At 34.4% G+C, this 21,859-nt stretch overlaps 1 protein-coding gene, 1 long non-coding RNA gene and 1 pseudogene across 3 annotated transcripts; all 3 read left to right on the plus strand.

Annotated features, from left to right (window-relative positions):
* The first annotated feature begins 5,459 nt into the window (after window positions 1–5,459).
* LOC107881223 (ABC transporter G family member 24-like) lies at window positions 5,460–11,026 on the plus strand (annotated as a pseudogene). Its single transcript, XR_016127296.1, has 8 exons — window positions 5,460–5,928; window positions 6,141–6,217; window positions 6,356–6,390; window positions 6,559–6,632; window positions 6,840–7,187; window positions 7,700–7,995; window positions 8,527–9,027; window positions 9,178–11,026. The product of XR_016127296.1 is annotated as an ABC transporter G family member 24-like (transcript).
* Window positions 11,027–11,934: 908 nt separating this feature from the next.
* LOC107881462 (uncharacterized) lies at window positions 11,935–13,546 on the plus strand. The gene is made up of 3 exons (XR_016127328.1): window positions 11,935–12,283; window positions 12,889–12,985; window positions 13,118–13,546. It is a non-coding gene; the product is annotated as an uncharacterized LOC107881462 (long non-coding RNA).
* A 510-nt stretch (window positions 13,547–14,056) lies between these two features.
* LOC148917397 (B3 domain-containing protein Os01g0905400-like) lies at window positions 14,057–19,138 on the plus strand. The gene is made up of 7 exons (XM_089051602.1): window positions 14,057–14,195; window positions 15,274–15,437; window positions 15,852–16,935; window positions 17,062–17,169; window positions 17,351–17,431; window positions 17,553–17,698; window positions 18,787–19,138. The coding sequence occupies exons 2-7, from the start codon at window positions 15,306–15,308 to the stop codon at window positions 19,039–19,041; spliced, it is 1,806 nt and encodes a 601-aa protein (XP_088907728.1). The 5' UTR covers window positions 14,057–14,195; window positions 15,274–15,305; the 3' UTR covers window positions 19,042–19,138.
* Window positions 19,139–21,859: the final 2,721 nt, after the last annotated feature.

A 21,859-nucleotide genomic window follows, 5' to 3' on the forward strand; every position in this document is an offset into this window, starting at 1 on the left:
ATCATCACCCCATAGACATATCATCCTTGCCATGCCATAAGCGTGTTATCCTACCATATCCCCTTTCATCTGGCCATGTATCATTAGATAAGCAAAATCTTCGCATTTTATGCCAATATTTGTTAAATTATTATTGGAGTTGGAGTTCTTGTTCTTTGCTTCACGTTGAAGAAAAATGCTCAAACTTCAGGTTTTTTGTTCTTTGTTCATTAGTTAAATTATTGATTTTATATGTATTTACATTCTTGTTATTGGTTTGGTCTTATGTGGTGATTGTTGAGATTTTTATTTTGAAGAACAAATTGCTGAAAATCTAAAAGGATTTTGGCATAAATATTTTCTGGAAAATGTAGTTGAAGAACAAATTGTTGAAGATTTTTATTTTAATTTGAAGAACAAATTGCTGAAACTCATCGCAATTTCTTTTATCTATATCTATGTTGAAAACACATAACACTTGTGAAAAGGAAGATGCCCACGTTAATGGTACCTTGGGTTTCAAGAAACTGAACTAGTTTATAAAATGTGTACTTTCCATATTTTTAATATGTTGTTTTGTTTTGCTATTTTTTGCTTTGCTTGTCTTTTGAACCTACAAGAATCAAAATCAAGTAGCTAAATCTTTTACTGTAGCTAGTATCGCAACCAAAAAGGAACACAAAATCTTACTCCATGTCGTTAACTCCGTCCAAAAAACTATTGAGTTGTTGACATGGCATAGATATTTAGTCAATCTTAGCTATTAAAACAATTTTATAGCTAAGAAGAGTAAAGTAGGAAAATTGAAACTTTCAGAGTAAAGGATAAAAATTAAACAAAGTACATGGAGGTCTAAAATTTGCTCTAATTTAATCACGTTTTGATGACTCGACTACATTACGTGAATTGGATCTCTAAATTCAAGAATCCAATAATTCACTTGGATACACGTCACTCACTCAGATATTGTCTCAAAAAATCAAATGAAATTCAAGAATTGGATTTTGTCGCACAATATTGTTGTGATTGGCTACTATTTGCAGGCCATACTAACCAATCTTGGGAACGCTTTAGATTCTAACATGGCCATATCATATGCTAAACGGGGGTTTGGGAACTTCATATGCAAAATCCCCATATTGGGTCCACGCACATAATCCCTTTTTAGATTGGTTATTATAACGAGTTTCCATATTTTTTAAACCCAAATTTTTGCTTGGTGTTTTTTTTTTTAGTACAAGTGATAGTCTAAATTACAAGGCAATAGAGTTCTAAGTCTAACACACGCACAACTAAGATATCATGTAGGTTCGAACCTGAGAGTTTTGTACTACACCCCATAACTTGTTTGGTGTCCCTTAATTTGTGCTGCTTGTTTATGAATTATAAACTCGTTCTACAATACCTTCCCCCTCCCCATTGGGAACTTGGAGGCTGTTTACCATGGTGGGACCTGTGCACGTGTATAATTTATACAGTATAAATAGGACTGGTCCACCGGTTAAAAATAATAATAAGAGTAGGGGCTGCTCCATTTCATTAATGATTAAGTAATGGAATTGAATACACAAGCAAAGTGTTACGTGAAAGGCAACAACATGCGTGCATGCATGCATAATGTTTTAATTAGCTTAAGTATCAATTAGCTAATCAAATGAGAGAGAGAGAGAGAGAGAGAGAGAGAGAGAGAGAGCACGTTTTGTAACCTCCTTTGTTTGATTTGTGTACCATTATTGTTCTGGGCATATGTACTAAGCTTAGATCATGGCCATATCATAAGCTTAACGTGTTACAAAATTTAAATATTTGGCACAATTACAAAATAAATTCTCATATATTCAAATCATTAACTTCACAAAGTCATTCTTTAGTGAGAGCCTAATCTAAGGTTTTTACTTTGTGTCATCAACTCCGTCCAAAAAACTATTGAGTTGTTGACGTGGCATGGACATTTAGTAATTTTAGCTATTAAAACAATTTGATAGTTAAGAAGAGTAAAATAGGAAAATTCAACTTTCAGAGTAAAGGATAAAAATAAAACAAAGTATATGGAGGTGTAAAATTTGCTCTAATTTAATCACGTTTTGATGACAAGAATTGGATCTCTAAATTCAAGAATCCAAGAGTTTGCTTGAAAAATTGGCTACTTTAAATTCTAACACGGCCATATCATATCATATGCTAAACAATATTCGTATAATTTTCTGTTAATTGTTAGGCGAGGCAAAGAAAATTCATCGGCAATTTGGGCTGGGTCCTAGTAGGCGAAGTCACTACTAGTCTACATTTTATAAGGGCTGTATATTTTGCTAAACCGGGTTTATTCATTTAGCTAAAACACCATTAATTTGTTTTGAATTGTTGAATTAAGACGGTGGGGTCATCTTCATTAGTTTTATTGTGTGCATAATCTTCTATGAGAAATTTGAAACTTTGGAACTTTTTTATGCCAATTAATGCATCTTCTTCACTAGGTTTTATTTATTCATTTATTATGTAGGTAGGAAACCGTGTGTACTAATAATATTTCAGTTAAAATTGAAGAAAATTAATGGCACACATTGTCACCAACTTTTGGCTCACTTCTGAAATTAATGGCACACATTAATGGATTGAGATGACAAAACTTAAGACTAAGGCCCAAACTGGCTTGAAAAGGCTTTTCTTTGGGCTCAATTCCTATTCTTTCCTAAAATATATATGATATTTCCTAATATAGGGAGCTTCCATTGAGGATCCCTCAAATAAGCTTATTTGAGGGACACCCCTTGTAGGCCCTACTCCGGATTGTATTCCACTAATCCAAACCGTTTATTTTGTAGATACTCATTCAAAGATCATCTCTACAAAAAATCACTTGAATCCGATATCATTTGACCACTAAATTGAGTTATTGAAATTTTAGTACTTTCTTGAAGTACCGTGTTCATTAATTTTGTAAGACACAATTGGATGTCGAAATAGTTTCAGATTTGTCTAATTTTTTGTAAGGATCATCTATGAATGAAGACCTAAAAAATAGATGGTTTGGATCATTGAGAAAAAAATTGTAGGGTACCCTAAAGGGTGTCCCTCAAATAAAATTATTTGAGGGATCTCTCAATAGAAGGGGACTGATATATATATATATATATGTATATAATATTTCCTAATTCTCGTTGGAAACTGCTTTCCAAATCCTTGTAGGTTTTGTAATCATATTCTTTGTATGTATAAATAAGAGGGTGTAGTTTCGTTTATTCTTGTTTTAAGTGAATTACACCCGTCATTGGTGATTAAGGCGCAACAACCCTAAATTTTCTTCTAAGAAAACAAAATCATGAATTCAGGTATGTTTGCTAAACAAAGCTTTTTTCTTTGGTATTACACATTTTTTGCTAAGTTTGAATAGATCAAATATTATTAATATTTTTTAATTAATCATACATGATTCTTGTATATTGCATCTCAACAATACAAATATTTCCAGATTGATGAGCTTGTGTACCTTACTGTTTTGGGTTCTAAAATTTTTATCTTCTCATAAAGTGTTTGAAATTACCAAGGATCAAATGCATCTAGTTTTTTTTTTTTTGGGTGTTCCGGCAGGGTTGTATCAAGCTCTTTAATTTATATATTTTAATTTTCACTGGAAACCACCTCCTTCATCGTTCTCTCTCTAATTACTTTTTATTTTTTATGCCTTTTGTTTTTAGATTGGGCAAGCCTGTGTTACAATCTTTTGGACTTAGTTTTACAGAGATTAATCTCTCCAACTGACTATTTGCGGGCAAGTCTTGTTTGCAAGTCATGGTATGGTGGAGCAAAGAATTACAAGGAACAATTGGCTAAAATATCAAGTTATGATCGTTCTCCTCCAATGCTCTTAATTCCTACTGGCAAAAATGGTATATGGAGACCATTCAATGTCATGGATGACAGGTTATTAGGTTCACAATTAAAATTGGGGAAGAGGCGCTTTTGTGGGTCTTCAAAAGGATGGTTAATAGCAGTAGAAAAGGATTTCACAGTATCCCTAATAAATCCCTTTTTTAGGTACAAAGGTACGAGGATGAAAGAAAATTCAATCATTCGCCTTCCTCCAATAAACCCTCCAAATTTTAATAAACACGTATGGGCTAAGATAAGTGGCCATTTTGTGTTCAAGGCCTCAATTTCAACAGATCCCATATTAAATTCAGCCGATTGTATTGTTGCAACCATATATGAGGGGTTGAGCCGATTGGCTTTCATTAGACTTGGTAAAGAGAGAACATGGATTTATGCCGATGGAAGGCGTACTTTGATTGAAGAAGTTGTTTTTGTTGAAGACAAATGTTATGCTGTTGATAACTGGAGCAGATTGTTATCTTTTGATGTTACTACTCGCTCTAACCCAAATGTAAAAGTGGTTGCAAAGGGCATCAAACGAACAGGTAATACCACAAGATATCTTGTGGCTTTAAATGAGGGAAATTTTTGATGGTCCACATAACATATTATTTTGATTATGAGCGTAACAAACATGCGACAGGGAATATCGAAGTTTTTGAATTGGATTTGAAAGAGTGTAAGTGGATTGAGAAAGACACTTTAGGTGGTATTTCTCTTTTTGTGGGTGATAACTCTACAATATATGTGTTGGCTTTAGAGCTTTCAGGATGGCAGCCGAATTGCATATACTTGAACCATGATAATGATTTTACGAGCATTGATTTAGGACCAAATCGACCTTGTGTACCTCATGATTATGGCGTGTATAACGTCGAGACACAAAGCTTTTCAAATTCGTATGGCGCACGGGTTAAGACCCAGATGGAGAACGGCCATAAACCAATAATATGGATCGTGCCAGCGTCTCAATTGTAAAAAGCTTGTTGTATTTTTTCTTAATCTATTCTTACTTTGTTGTCACTTAAAGATATTTGGTATTCTCACTATTTGATATTATTGGTATTTTATGTTTGTCGTAATTCTGTTTGATTGGGTTTTGTTTAATGCACAGATTCCAATTATGCATTTGATTATTCATTGAATATGTTTAGATTTTCTGACCATCTATGTATCTGAATGCTTCAGTGGGAATTGCCTACTTATGTAACAACCCAAAATGTGAAGGATATTGTGAGCCAAGAATCTCATAAAGCAAACAAGAACAAAAAGAAATTTGCTGTTATAACTGCACACAATATGTATCTGAGCCCGAGAAGCAATTAACGCTTTCCTCCTAGTCTTCTTTAACCACTGCACACAATAAAAAACAAACTAATATAATAAAAAAAATTGAAAACCTTAAATCCAAAAATTCATAAAATGATTAACGGGAAAAGAAAAAAAAAAGAAAAAAAGAAAATCCACTCAACGGGAAAAACAGAATAAAAAGATGATCTCAAACAAGTGAAAGCCGGCTCGAACCAAACTAGTTCCGACGTGCTTTTGTTTACTTCTTTCTCAGGCCCCACCCCGCTGCATCTTCTTCTTCCTTCTCTCACTCACCCACGTTCTTTGCTTCTCTCAAGCTCTCTTCCATTTGACTTCTGAACTCAACCCCAAAGCTCTTGGCCTTTGTTTCTCTCTCTCTCTATCACCCATTAACCAGAAACTCCCTTCAGTTTGTTTCCAAGCGACACCAAGTTCCATTTTTTTATTTTGGGTCAATGTATTAAGTAGAGAAAAAGGGGTTAAGCCCATAATTCAATTTTTTTCTCTCTCTCACTTTTTTCCACTAAATTTCCAAAACCCATTTGAAATTTGGTATTTCTTTTTCATAATGAGCTCCAAGAGCCTCAAAGGCACCAACTTTTGCACTTGCTTCACCTGGCATCTTACGTTTCTCAGATGTTGGTGACAATGATCAAATCGACAACCCTGCTGTTCTTCCTTTCATCACACAGATTCTCTATGGCCGCAACAGCAGTTCTCAGTCGACAAACAGATTAGCAATCGTTCCAGCTTCTGCGTAAAGGACCCGTAAGCTTTCTTCACTTTACTCTCTCTGTTTTGTTGCTGAGAAAATGCATGTAAAAAAAGCAAAAAAAGAAGAAGAGGGTGATTGAATTATAAGAATGGGTTGTGAGAAGTCAACTGAACCTAACCAATGGAAGCATAATGTTTATTCTTTTACTTATTGCAAGTGCTTAGTTAGACTATTCTTAGAGTTTGATATAAAATTTGTGTTTCAGGGAAGCTGATTGGAACCAAGCTTTTAATTTTTCACCCAATGTGGAATTCTTATCTTCTTGCATTCAAAAGACTAAAGGTATAAGTACTTGTAATTCAAATTTTAGTTAATTGTGTGCTCATCATATTCTTGAATTATATACGACGCATGCAATTTGTCCTTACTTCCTTCGTATTATATGTTCTTCCCATTAAATATTTGTTCATCCAATTGCAGACACTACTGCATAATGGGTTCTACATCTGAGAAACGTAAGTTTTATTTCAATCTATTTCTCAAATGAAATTTTATTATGTTCCTAATTGCAGCATTTTTGTAAGCGATCGCGCCCCCTTTTCCTTCTAACCTGGAATTTGGACTGTAGTTTATCCAGTACTTTCTGCTTAAAGCAGCTGACCATTCGTTGTTTTATGTTACAGGCTGCTTCACATTGACTTCCTACAATCCAAGCACTGCAAATCAAAATATGCATGCATATGGAATAATGCTTATTGTAAGTTGGCCACTTTATAGAAACAAAAACTCAACAGGGTTCACAGTCTCACATGATTGATCTTTCATTTAAAGCACACTCTGCTCATCCTAATGAAAGTGCCTATCTGATATATTCCAAAACTCCAGTTTTTTGTCTTACTGACTTTCTATATTATACGCATTTTAATTTTGTGAAACATACTTATGCTCTTCATTTCTTATGCAGGAAGGTCTGAGTACTCTGCTACTTATTATTTACAATTGTTCTGACCAAGTTCTCACCACTAGAGAGAGGAGACTGGCCAAATCCCGAGAAGCAACAGCCAGAAGTAAAATGGTCAGGCCTGACCGCATTACTGCTGTCATGGGTCCATCAGGGGCCCGAAAAACAACTTTTCTTTCTGCTCTAGCCGGAAAAGCAATTGGATGCAGTATGACTGGTTTAATTCTTATAAATGGAAAGAATATATCAATCCATTCATATAAGTAAAATCATAGGTGTTGTGCCACAAGATGATATTGTGCATGGAAACTTGAGGGTGGAAGAGAATTTATGGTTCGGTGCAAAGTGCAGGTATGCCACATACAGCTCTTTCCATATTCCACTCCAACAGAAAATATTCTATTCACATGTTAGTCATCTTTGCTACAATTTTAGAAATTTATTGTTATAGTTTATTGTCAAAATGCTACTGAAATGTTTACAATGAAGTGGTGATGCAAATTTCATGAACCCCACACAACCTTTGTAGCATTGTATGAATTTTCTGCAAACATGTGTGTTTCCTGCATCATGTTCTGAATGCCAGTTTGTAATTCACAATAACAAATCTAATAGCCCATAAAAGAGCATGGTTTAAACTACTAATTTGAATAGTTAGTACTTTCAATGTTAAAAAAGGTTTCACATTTTTATTTATTCCTGGTTGAAACCTTTTCCTTTCTGATATAGCTAGAGGTATAGAAAGTGGAACCAAAAGAGGGTCATTGTTTGGATATTGTATTTGTATGTCCAAAATTTTTGTATGTCAATCTTACTGTATCGACTGCTGCTACTTTCTGATGGTGAACTTCGAATTTTTGAAGGTTATCTGCGGACTTACCAGAACCGGATAAAGTTTTAGCAGTTGAAAGAGTTATTGAGTCCTTGGGGCTTCAGCAAGTGCGTGGTTCTTTGGTTGGAACAGTAGAGAAGCGAGGAATTTCTGGAGGTCAGAGGAAACGTGTAAATGTTGGCTTAGAAATGGTTATGGAACCTTCACTTTTGATTCTGGATGAACCCACATCTGGTTTAGACAGTGCTTCTTCTCAGCTGCTTCCTAGAGCACTTAGACGGGAAGCTCTTGATGGGTAAACATCTGCATGGTGGTTCACCAACCTAGGTAACATTTCCAAACAAGGTCTTTATGCTTTGAAAATTCACCATCTTTCAATGTGCATTGCATTCTTGTATTCTTTGATATTTTTAGCTTGAATAATGTATAGGAACAAAAGAAGGTCGGTGGAATGGGGCCTTTGGGTCTTACTAAAAATCGCAAAATTTACCTGTTCAGCATTTTTATAAAAATACTATCAATTATTGTGCAATATTTTATGTTTGTCACGCTGGTGGGCCTACTTTCTCAATGATGATATGCAAGCACATATGAGTACAAAAAACCGAAAGCCAATTTAATAGTTTTAGTGCTAGCTACTGGGATTTATTTTACAGCATGAATTGACATGCCCTGTAAAGTTGAGGCATGTATAAAATTACTCTTTCTACTTATTGTTGGATTCTTGAATGTTCCAAGAAGCTTTAATGCATACCCTTGGGTTAAAGAGATATAGAACTCATCGTATATGATCAAGCGTGTTCTTTCATAGGATAAGTACTCTCTGCAATTCATTAATGCAAAAAATTTCTGCTTCAGCTATGCGTTGTTCAAGATGTTTGATGATTTGGTACTCCTGGCAAAAGGTGGTCTTACTGTCCATCATGGATCAGCAAAGAAAGTAGAAGAATACTTTGCAGGCCTTGGGATCAAAGTCCCAGGCCGTGTCAACCCTCCAGACCACTTCATGGACATTTTGGAGGGCATGGTAGCAACGGAAAGAAGCTCGGGAGTTAGTTATGAAGAGCTTCCCGTCAGATGGATGCTTCATAATGGGTACTCAGTACCCCCTGATATGAGACATAATGCCACTAGACTTGAATTGTTCTCAACGGATGAAAATTTAAATCATGAAACAAATCCTTCTGGTGCTGGAACGGCGGAACAGTCTTTTGCTTTTGCTGGAGAGTTATGGCAAGATGTGAAAGGTACTGTGGAACTGCGTCGTGATAAGATACAGCTCAATTTCCTGAAGTCCAAGGATTTATCAAACCGGAGAACTCCAGGTTTATTTCAACAATACAGATACTTCATGGCAAGGTAAACAATCAAGATAGTACAGGTGCATTCAAATATTACAATTTTTTTTCTTCAGATATTTGGTTTATTGAAATCTTCGTTAAATTTCTTTATTACAATTTTTCTTTTATTGCCAAGAGTTTGACATTCTCTATATTGATGTCATGTCAGAGTTGGTAAGCAGAGACTTCGGGAAGCTCGTATACAAGCAGTCAATTATTTGATTTTATTACTTGCTGGAGCCTGCTTAGTGATGTAGGATATGGGTAAATTGGGTATTTAGGTAGTTTAGCGGAAGCGAAAACAATGGGAAAACAGAAAAAGAGATAAGTCTGGAATCACTCCAGGGGTTTGGCTTCACACCAAGTAGTCTCCAATCTCTGGAAAATAAGCTTTTCTTTATATCTCAACAACAACTGAATTTTAAAGAGCTACATTGGGGGGTATTTATGGCAAACTCAAACCTAGAGACAATAGGATAAAAATCCCTTAATAAAAAAGAAATCCTAATCCACCAAGGAACTAGTAAAAATAAACTAGGAAATTTAAATCAAATCCTACTAAAATCTGGAAACTAAAATCCTAGTGAAATCTGGAAAACTAGAGAATCTAGGAAACTAATAAATCAGGAAACTAACTAATGATGTCCGCATGAAAATCTCTCTTCTAGCTTTTATTCTAGTTCAACATTGTGTGGCCGATATCTTTCAGTAAAACTAACTTTCTGGAGAAAACACACTATCCATGAATACATACCAGTCTATAGAAGTGGACTAATTTTCTCAATTGTCCTCACCTTTTTGGCATAGTTTTCCACAGAATTGCATGCCTTCAAAAGCAGCTCAATGATCTCCAGCTGACAGAAAAAGAAAGATAGAATTTAAGTTGTCTAGGCAGTAGAATCAAGCCACATGGCTCATGGAATGTATATGGATGAATGAAGGATCTCCAACAGAAAATGTCCTACTATAAGTAATCATAAACATTTCTCACTAGAAATAATTGCAAAGTTGCTAAAATCACGAGAAAATCCAGCAGTATATTTTACCTACACTCTAAGTGAAAAGTTCCTTGCTAAGTTTTCACTCAGGATTGAGGTACATCTTTTCAGTTCTCCTGAAGTTCAATGCATTTATAACTTTACTATATAACTCATATCTAGCAAAATTCTATTGGTATCTCATCTACTTTTGCAGTCAGCAACATTTCTGAAAACACATATCCCAAATAAATATTCCAAACAAATGTTCAAAAGCTGCCAATGTTGAAACAATCTTGTAATTAAATCACAATTCAAAAGTAGTGTACAAGAAGAAGAAAACATGCTTTGGGACTCATTTGATTTATAATTAACAACATGCTTTGGGACTCATCTGATTTCAATTGAATATGAAGTGTATGCCTCTTCTAGGATTTTGACTTTAATTTGCATGAATAGTCGCAAATTCTTGTTGGTTTCTTTTAAAAGTGTTCTCATTGAACGTACTAAATCAATTTGGATTCTCTGTGTGATAATTTTGCTATTTGTCAAACATCAGAGGTGTTGTAATTAGCAATTGGTTCTACATTGGCCTCAGTCATATATAGCAAGCTTTGCTGATTGAGTTCCCGAGGTTTTGCTTTCATGACAGCATGCTCTTTTTTAATATTTACATTTTTTCACTTCATTGCTTTTTTTAAGTTGCATGCCATGATATCATGATTTCTTTTGACAAATTGTTGCTTTCTCAATTAGAATTTCAGTATTAGACTTTACTTTCAATGCTATAGGTTCATGCAGATTTTGATTAGGATGCATAAGGCCCTTGCATTTTCATTTGGCTAACATGGTTTTTTCCCCCTTCATTATCCTAGCTTTCTACGTGGATAGTCGGTGGGGAACAACTGCTAGAAAATAGAGCACCATAAATACTTGTTGATCATTTGAATGTACAAAAAATAATTTTTGTGTTTATTATTAATTTTGAGATTTTTGGACCACTTTTATGGATGTATCTTCATATGAATTTCTTATTTTTAATTTTTTGTGAATGTTTTTTAAAATAATTATTTATGATGTTAAATAATCTAATAAACATTAAAATTAATTATTTATAAAATAATAAAAAAATCCAATGCAGTCCAGTCCAATGTACCAAACAACGAACTGGACTTAAGTATAGTGCAGTCTGGCCCACTTTAGTGATATTTCAAACAACTTATGGTACTTAAAGTCCAACCAAATTCAAGCCAACCTAGTTAAATACTCCAAGATGACCCAGCCCACCAAATAGGGCCTAAAGAGTTTTCTAAACCCAAAAAACTAACATGGCATGGCCGAAATTATAGAAACCCGTTACAACACAAAACAATTAAAGTACATATCAAAGTAGCAAATGTAGAGTAGGTTTTCTAATTGAAGTCACATCTCCATGACAGATTAGCATAAAGATGTATGTGATCGTAAATTGTTAAACGTTTGGAAACCGGAATACCGAAACCATCCCGAAATCGTACCAACCCGTGCCAATTTTGTGCTGTCCCGTTTGGTGTTGATGTGTAAACAGGATGATACCGTGTCATCCCGTTACTATTTGGCATGACATCGGTTCCACATTTGTGATCCCAGTTGGTGTCATACCGTACCGAACAATACATTATTTTTATTAATCCTAATTTAATTTTAGTTCCAACCTTACTCTCACAAATATTTCTTCGACTCTTTCTCTTTGTTTCTCTGCGTGTGTCCTTTCCTTTCCTCTGTCAAATTCTTCTCATCTCTCTTCTTCTCCTTTCTCAATCACGATTTGAAGCCGTAATTTCCAAATCCTCCACCATCAATCGATCTCATCTTCTTCTCCTCCTCCTCTTCCTCCTCATCCTCTCTGCATGCATGCATGCATGCATCTGTCTCTCTCTCTCTCTCTCTCTCTCTCTCTCTCTCTATACTTCTCCAAATCAGTGGAAAAGGAAAGCCCCAACCCAAAGTCTCTCTGAGTTTCTGTGTAGAAAAATCAGGGGGTTGTTGAAGATCGTATTGTTGGTTTGGTTGTAGACTTCTTCAAACCTGTTTCCCTCTGCTACCAATTTCAATCTAATCTCATATTCTCAAGTATTCATTTGGTTTGCAATTATTTGTTTTCAAATTTGAGAAATTATTTTGATTTTAGTCCCCAACATCATTGATTTGCTGGTATTGTTCTTGAGCATTCATACTGGTGATTTGGGTGTTATATAGTTGTTTGCTTCAAAGGAACTTAAGGATTCCATAGGAGAAGGAGGTGTGGATCGTGAAAAGGTACAACACATCCTTGTTTTTCCTTTTTTGTTTTTTATATGTGCCTTGAGTTCCCTAATTTCGCATCATATAAACTATTCTAGTACGAACTGTTGTCATTCACAAGTTTGTTAATGCCATGTGTTTTTGTCCATGGACTAAATACTAAGTCTGCAATAGTTAGTTTCGATAGCACAAGATTTTTGTATTGAAATTATGTCTGATTACCTAAATACTAAGTCTGTAACAGCTGAGTCTGCAATAGTTGACCACCATTGAAATTCAGTTTAATTTTTGTATTGAAGAACCCTTGCTTTCTTGTGTGAGGCTGCAAATCTTAATTATTTTCCATCACTATCTCAAGTTTTATTTGAAGCCATTTGATCATTAATGAGTTTTGCTTTGAGACTATAGAATCTTATGAACTTGATTCGTGAGTGTGTTTGCTATTTGATTATGTAATGCCTTAAGAAGCACTAATCAGGATCTAATGCTCAATTTGATTTTGAGAGTTTTCTATACTTGTACATTGATAATCATCTTCTGCTGCTCTGGAAAACTTACATGCTTGTCTTATAGTTAGATACCTTACAACCTGCAACATGCTACGAAAATTGTCTTTACAGGTTCTAGAAACTGCTATTTGATGCAGCTTTGCATGTATATTTTTCTTCGATTTGCAGCTCTAACCTAGCCCAACGCCCCAATTGGGAATTTGGAATGGTAAGAGGCCCCGAAACTTGTTTTTATTATTATTATTATTTTTGCTAAGCTTGTAACTAGGAATCTATTAATAATATCCATATGATACTTATGTTCTATTCATGTAGTATGGATATATTGCTTCTTCAACAGGAACCTCACCATCACCTGAGATGGCATCACCACCAACACAATCTGCACCATATCCAACCCAATCTGCAGAAGGAGCAGTAGTGCCAATGCCACCTCAAACTGAAGATGATGATGATGACTCAGTAAGTGAAATCAACTCAGAAACTAAACATAGAGGTGTGAAACGCAGTTGGGTTTGAGATCATTTTATTACATATGAGGACAAGAAAAAGGAAAAAAACAAAAAACAAAAAAACAAAAAGATGCAACATGGAAGATTATAGAAGTTGAAGTGGTTCATAAGAGAGCAAAATGTGTCTATTGTCCTAAAGGTTATTTAGGAGATTATGCTGTGGATAGTGGGAAAAATGGGATAAGTGGAATTTTTAACTATATTAGAAAGTATTGCAGATATTACCCTGCTAAATGTTGACAAAAACTAGAAGATAATTAGTCGTGATAAGAGTCAAGGTCAATAAAATTAATTTTAATTTTTGTAGTTGTTTTGGTTTTTGCTTTTTTAACATAATTGATATCTACATTGTATTTTTGTTGCATTTTCTGTTTTTATTTGCAATTTTTGTGTGAATATATGTTGAAATGATTTTTTTATTTAAAAGCCGTTGATTGTTTATATAAATAGTGTATAACTAAATAAATATTACAAAATCAAGCTTGATGTAGTGGTTTGTGAGTGAGCCTTCCTTCTTTGAGAGTTAAGGTTGGACGAGTCCCTTCAATGAGAGTTAGGTACTATATTTTGGTCTTTGGCCTTATACTAATTAGATGAAATTATATTCCTATCTTCTAAATTAGTAAACTATATTGTGTTTCAAAACTAAAGCTCCTTAAAAAAATAATGTAAACAATAATTAACAATAATTAAAAATTTGAAATACCCTTTAAATAAAGCAGCATTAAAAAAAAACAAAACAAAAACAAAAATAAAAACAAAAAGAAGAAGAAGCTTAATAATGAGTGACTGGTGAGTGGCAAGCTGAGCCCTAGCCGGACCTTTCAAAGACAAAGTTTTTCAGAGAGGACTGAACCCAAAATCACTCAAAAAGTCTTCTTTCGAAAGAGCTTCTTAGTACTGGTGGTAAGTATGCTTCGCAATTTAGCTCATTTTTGTTCTTCCAAAATCTGTTAGTGAATTTAAGTGCTTCGTTAACTAGAATAAGGGATGTTTATACTAATACTAGGATCGTGTTTGTTTAGTGAAAAAGGTCCTAACTTTAAGCGAAAGAAAGTTCCTTTTTGGTTTTCTGGTACCATATATGTTTGTTTTAGTCATGATCGTGAAGCTTTGAAGGTACATTGCTTATTTTTGTTCTTGAAAAAAATTATTTGTTAGTGAACGCTATCTCCGTGGGTGCTCTTGCTCCATTATCCCCTCACATTCCTGAGGATGTCATCTTGCTCAAGAACGCTGTTGAGGTGCAAATTTCATTTTTTTTCTTCTTCATTATGTTGCTTAAATTGGCTCCATCTTTCTACACATTTCAAAAAATTTGATGCTCTTGCTCCTGTCTCTCCTTGCATCCTTGTAGCTTATTGAAAACCTGGATTTTGTCGGCAATTTTTTTTCTTCATATATATTAAGTTTGTATCTGTTATGTGTGTGTGTGTGTGTGTGAGAGAGAGAGAGAGAGAGAGAGAGAGAGAGAGAGAGAGGTATGAGGGAGATCAAGAAATTTTTTTAGGGGAGGGAGTCCCGGGAGGGAGGCGTTGGGGTTTTGTTTTCTTTGGGGGTTTGTTGCTTGCTATGCTGGATACTTCTTTTTCAATTTAAAGATTTTTTAAATTAATTTTGTATTTAACTGCTAATTTTTCTTTTTCTAAAATCTTTTTCCTTTCTCACGTGAATATGTGACATTTTTTATTTATACACAAAATGGGATGGAGTTCAAAAATCTAACGGTGAGGGGGAGATTGACCTCTTTTATTTAGTTAATTTACCCAAAAAAAGTGACAAGGGGTAAATTGACAATTTGTGATAGTTCAGGGGCAACACCGCAGTTAACCCTTAAAGTTTTGAAGCATTGCATGCTAGTTGTTTTGTTCTTGAGCTCTTTGAAATAATCTCCTTTGGGGTTGTGCTTCTTTTTCCCTTCTTTGAATGACATTATTGTGTCATTAGAATACCGTAGTAATTTATATTTTTTTATTTCTTGTAGTGGTAAAAGTATTCAACAGAGGAAGAGAAGAGATGGATGGTAAGGTAGCTTGTGTAGAATGCACTCAGAAGTGTTTGCTGGATCATGGGAACAAGAAGAAAGCTTCACCTGATGTTGCCTCGTTTTTCAAAATCATGATTGGAGATCAGTTTTCTAAACATTTGGTACGATCAATTGTCCTCCCTAGCCCCCTAAATCCTATTCTATTTCATTTTTATTTCTATAACCTGTCTTTTTTTATTAGTCTAGGCTATATATTTTATGAGCTTCCTAATTAATGGCTTCGAGATGATAAACAAATTCGATTGTATCTCTTCTTTTGTGGAGATAACATTCCCATTGGAAGTCCTTATTTAAACATCAATATTACTCTGTATTTTTCTTCTAGAATTATGTAAACCATGTGATGTAGTAGACTCTGGAGAAATTCCTGCAAAAGCTTTAACTACTTTTTCCTTTTCTCACGAATATGATAAGTATACTTTACTAGTAATACGTAATTTCTGCAACTCCCTTTTTTTTCCCTATGATGAACTAGAGATTGCCTCTTCTAAGCTGACTACATTATCTCATTGCAGTTCTTGCCTCCTCAATTTGCTCGTACTGTGTCAGCATTCATTAATCAAAAAGCTGTTCTTGAAGATTCACTGGGGCTGCAATGGGAAGTTATAATATCCAGAATTAATGGCTCCCTTTCTCTTAAACAAGGATGGAATGCGTTTTCATTAGACCATGATCTGAAGATTGGAGAATTTCTGATCTTCAATTACATCACAAGTTCACATTTTATTGTTAACATTTATGACAAATCTGGGTGTGAGAAACTCAAGTTTCCTGAGGCCATAAATCAGAAGAAAAGGACAAGGGATAACAGAAATTATACATTCAAAGCTGGTCCGAGTCGCACAATTGATAAAAGTTCAATGAACAAACAGGATTCAAGAACCACTGTTGTGTCTGGCTCAGATGCAGATATAGGTCACCACCTGCATGAGATGAATGACATGGGGGAAGCTCTAATTGTCACAGAAAATGCTCCAAACCGTGATAATAGTAATGAAAGGTCAAAGCTCAATCCCAAAGAAGAATACATTGAAGAAATGATCTGTATGTTTGATAGAGACGTGGGGGACAAACAAGAAGAGGACAGAACCTATATTTTTGATTTGTCTGATTTCGAAATGTTGAAAAAGAACTCTGGCACTGATGGAAGCAATGAAGTAACTGCAATGGATGAAACACGCTCACATCATGATGATTCATTACTAAGATTGAGCAATGGAGCTGGCCCAGTTGACAAAAATCCAGTGGCTAAAGGAGCAGTGACTACAGCAATTCCTATGGATGAAACATGCGCAGATCATGATGATTCATTGCTAAGATTGATAAATGAGGCTGGCTCAGTTGATAAAAGTCCAGTGGCTAAAGAAGCAGTGACTGCAGCAATTCCTTCATATGCATCCAAGTTTGATAGGAGTCAGATAAATGACTCTTCTGAAACCAAAGTCCAAAATACAGCATCACCTTCTCATGAAGGTTTATGTATCTGCAAGACCTCTGGGCATCTCTTTCCAAAAGCTGCCGTAAAACCTGAAGAAAATGAGAACATCTCTAATATTTCAAACAGAGCAATAAATAAATGCCTGACTGCTGATGGATCAGGCAAGACACAATTAAGTTCCAAGCTCCTGTGTGTTTCATTGTGGGTTTCCTGAGTGAATAATGTCTGTAGTATATGCAGCTTTCCTTATGTTCAGTATCTTCATTTTGTTTGTTATGTATTCTCAGAATCATTATCAGGCAATGAGGTGGTAATCTCCGGAAAGGAACATGATTTGATCGATGACAATTGCCAAAGAGCTAACAAAAAAATTTCTGAAATTTCAGAGTCCCTTGGTATTCCCATTACTTTTGGATCCCAAATTTTTCATAGCACTCTGGCTTGTCTTCATTTCAGTTGCTATATGTCCCTGCACTATTGTTGGAGCGCCTTTCAGTTTTTGGCAAAGTGCTGTTTAACAATTTGATATATCTTATGTAATATTTCTGATTATAAAAAAATTGATTTGTTGAACAGATAAAACAATGAAGGCCATTAAAATAGAGTCTGGAGTTGACTTCCAACCCGTGCAGTCAGAAATCATTCCACAAATAAATGGTAAAACTGTACTTTCACATCATTTTGTGCAGGAAATCTCTATTTGTGTTTGTGCGTTTGGATGCATGAGAGTGTGTTGCTGTGTGCTACTCTGATTTAACTACAATGCAACTAAATGCAGGGGAATCAGTAAAGGTTGTCAACCCAGTGTGTAGTAAGACTTCTAATATGATTAGAACAGAAAATGACTCTGCTGTTCCTGTGGTAAAATCTGTACCTGTTGATCCAGTCATAACCTTGCAAATCTCATCCAGTTTCTCCTGTCAGGTGAAAGCAGGCAGTCAACCTTTTCTTGTATGCTAGTTTTTGCACTATATATATTTTGTCTCTTATACGCATTGCTTGCATTGAATTTTAGTCTGGTATTTTATGATAGATTTAGTGATTGACCATTTGTTGGTATTGGTACCTCCTTCACTGCATGTTTTTGTTTCAATAATCTTGTTAGTCTTCCAAATTCTGTAATTTCATTTTGTGAGAAAATTGCATCTGAGAATTATACTCTTCTATAGAACGTTTCTATTCTCCAAGATATGCGCGCAACATATTATCTCTTCAGGCTTCTGCTTGTTTGACACAATCTTGTAAAAATCAACCAACTGACAATTAAGTTTGACTTTTTAATCAATTTATGGGAATTGGGACCAATAAAGAATAATCAATGTGTGACTTTGAAGACTTAGTTATCATTGTGTGCCGTATACATGTGCAGAAGGGCGCATCTGATAATTGTATGTTTGTATAGTAATCCCTATGGTATTAAATATCGACGTTAACTGGATTATTGAGGATCTGAAAAGTGCAGGAGAAGCTATATGGAAGTTTGGAATGAATGTGCTAAAAGAAAACATTGGAAAAAAACAGTATCTGATACTGGTCATAGTTTAAAAGAGAAAAATCAGGAAAATTTTGAGGATATTATCACTTTTTTAATACAAGAAGAAGTGCTTACATATCTCTATTCTACTAGTTTGACATAACCTTGTAAAATTCAACCAATTGGTGGTTGAAGTTTTAATTTTCAATCAATATATGGGAACTATGGTTATAAAGAAAAATCAATATCGAAACATGAAATTAAAGACTTGATTAACATTATATGCAGAACACTTGAAAGTCTTAACTGTTTGTGCGCGTGTGCATGCGTGTCTTGTTACTGTTTGGTAGTAAAAATAGAAAATTTGGTATTGATGGAGAACCCTGTCTTTGATTTATGAACTAGACAGATCATTTGCTCTTTTTGATTGGGGACCTAACCCTGTATTCACCTTCCCCGTGTTATTGTTGTTGACTGAATACCGAGTATTCTTTTGGTTTTGCTTAACTTGCTTTGCCTTCCTTGGATACATTTGCAGGAGTTGCCAATGAGGTTGCCAATACCCATGACCTATAGAGGAAGGCGTAAAACGGATAGGAGGGTAATTTACCTTCGAGACCCAGTAATGAGATTGTGGCCAGTCCTCTACATTGAAAGAAATTACTTCAAAACATTGGCAAGCGGTTGGGAAGCTTTCAGCAAGGCAAACAACATTCAAACAGGAGATGAGTGTGTTATTGGGATTGAAAATGGAGTTGAAGGCATATGTCTTGTCCAGATAATTAGCAAATGAGAGATTTAACACTTTTTGATTTGTATGTACGCGTAATTACTACTATTTGTACCATTTCAATTACCATCCTGTGATCCTAAGAAAATTCTTTATGTTCGACAGCTGCAAAACCAGCACTTATGTTATGAACATGCATTAGGTTCTAAATAGTACGGCCTAGTTTAGGTGCTCCTTTCATGAGCAAGCAGCCCTGCTTTTTGTGTTTTAAGATGCTTTTACAGTAGTTCTTGTCTGTTACATGATGCTGGTCTGAGCAATTGGATAAATTTCGTAAAAAGGATGTTCATGAAATGTTAAAATTTGATAAACTACATCTGTTGCCTGAATTTACCGACCCTACTTCTCTTTCTCAACAAGATTTGCTGAGGCAAAATGCCCAAAAGACGTCCAAATTATATAAAACAAACAAGTACCCAAGAGTCAATGTGTTAGAAGAATTTAGTAAGAGAGAGAGAGAGAGAGAGAGAGAGAGAGAGAGAGAGAGGCAGCTATGTATGATCAAAGTTCATATATACTTCGTGAAAGCAGGGGGAGCTATGTATTTTAAAATTTCTTTCTCCAAAAGTTAGACCATAGATGAGATATTTTAACATGATGAAAGCATTCATGAGGTGATGAGTGTTAAAAGAATCCCATGCTGGTTGTGGTTGATGTTGATCTCAATTTCCTTCTCCATTTTTGAGCAAATCAATTTTACCAAGCAATGTACAAAAAAAGAAAATGAATCTTGGCTGACACCAACACACAGCTAGCAAGCTGGCCTTCTCAATTACTTGGTTTCCATCAAATATACATTTAAGGCAAGAGTATGGGGAAGCTCCATTGGATATGTGAACCCTATTGTGAGTATATGATGTGTTTTCATTCAAAGAGTGCACATGCAAGTCAATTTTGAATCTTTGATTTCAAATGTATGGATTTGGAAGAAAGTGAAAAGTTATGAATGGATATTGAAATTATTTGTTGGTACCAAATATATTCAATTCACCTAAATTCATAGGTGAAGTCAATAAATTGGATCGATTAAGAGATCTCTCTAGTTGATGAATTTCATTATGATACAAATATGATTTGATAAGAAACTAAAAAAGGTAAACAAGCAACTAGCATAGTTAGTAGATTCGCGTATCATATTGTACGTGCAACGTACTTATATATTTTCAAAAATATTAATTTTTTTGGCATACTCTTCTCAAATATACAGTAAAATACATGTTCTTTATAATTATTATATATGTACTTATGTATTAATTCTTCATGTTTTCTTTACAAAAAGTTGAATAATACAAGTAAAATTCATATATTTTTCACATATTGGTGAATACAAACACTATACTGTTTTTGACACGTGGGCGCCAAATCGCTAGTTGGGCGCTAGGCAGGTCTTTAAAAAAATATATATAAAAATAGTATAGCCGGGCGGCTATACTCGGGATTTTCTTTTATTAAAAAACGTATAGCCGCTTGGCTTTACTGGGGTCATTTTTGAATTTTTTTTTAAATATAGATACTGAGATGTTTTCTTTTAATTTTTTTTCCCCGATTTTTGTTTATCGATAGTTTAGAGCATTATCTATTATTATTAGGCCATTACCCGAGTCGTTATTATACCCTTTTGAGTTTTTGCTTTTTCAGAGTTATTACCGTCATAAAGAATTTAGCATTTTTCATGTTTAATACTTGTATTGTACATATACGTATGTATTTTTCATGTTTAATACATGTTATTTACAAAATTTTCAATAATACACACAAAATTCACGTATTTTACACATAATTTTCACATATTATTGAATAAAAGTAATATATATTAAAAAAAAATTAAATCTATAAAGTATAAACTAATGCAACTAGAAGGGTCCTTTTTTTATAAATTTTTATAAATAAATAGTAAAGCTACTTGGCTATACTCCTTTTGAATATCAATATATAAAGCAAAAAGTAGAGAATGGTGAAACATTCAAAATACCAAAAAATGCCGTTAATGCAAATATTAAGAATTGAAATTATTAATTAAATGAGGATAATATGGTAAATTCACACATTTACATATTTAAAAAAAAAAAATTAAAAGAAAAATCAGATAATGGATCCTATTTTTATGAAACACAACTACGCCATTATCTTTTTTTAATTCTAAAATAAATTTAATTATTTTTAAAAAAAAGCCTCTCGCAGTGCAAAAGCGCGTGCAGAGAGGCTAACTTAGTATAAGGCTATACTACGGTTTTTATATATGAAAATAGTATAGCGGCTATACTGTTTTTTAAACACGTGGGCACTAGGCGGGTCCCTTTTTCTTTTTTTCCTATAAATAGTATATCCTATAGCCGGTCGGCTATACTCTGGATTTACTTATAAAAAAAATGTATAGCCATTCGGCTATACTAACTTTTATTATTATTAATGCAGCTCGGCTATACTGTTTTTGACACGTGGGCACCAAATTGCTAGTTGGGCGCTAGACGATAGGCGGGTCCTTTTGTTTTTGTTTTTTGGTATAAATCGTATAGCCGTGCAGCTATACTCTAGACATAGATACTATGTTTTAAAAATAAAAATAAAAATTATTTTTCCCCGACTTTTGTTTATCAATCGATAGTTTAGAGCATTATTCATTACTATTAGGCCATTACCCGAGTTTTTATTGTCCCCTTTTGAGTTTTTACTTTTCCAGAGTTATTAACCGTAAAAAGAATTTAGCATTTTCACGTTTAAAGAATAAGCTACTGCAACTAGAAGGGTTTTTTTTAATTATTTTTTGTATAGCCGGGCGGCTATACAACGAGTATTTTATTAAAAATAGTATAGCCGCGCG

The sequence above is a fragment of the Prunus mume genome, linkage group LG5, assembly GCF_029339155.1.
Source record: "Prunus mume cultivar Tortuosa linkage group LG5, ASM2933915v1, whole genome shotgun sequence".
Classification (NCBI taxonomy): Eukaryota; Viridiplantae; Streptophyta; class Magnoliopsida; order Rosales; family Rosaceae; genus Prunus; species Prunus mume.

Coding starts and splice junctions, on each gene's coding strand:
- LOC148917397 (XM_089051602.1), top strand. CDS start 15,306: ATGGATGGTAAGGTAGCTTGTGTAGAATGCACTCAGAAGTGTTTGCTG. Junction 16,936..17,061: donor CCTGACTGCTGATGGATCAG/GCAAGACACAAT, acceptor ATGTATTCTCAG/AATCATTATCAGGCAATGAG. Junction 17,170..17,350: donor TGAAATTTCAGAGTCCCTTG/GTATTCCCATTA, acceptor TTTGTTGAACAG/ATAAAACAATGAAGGCCATT.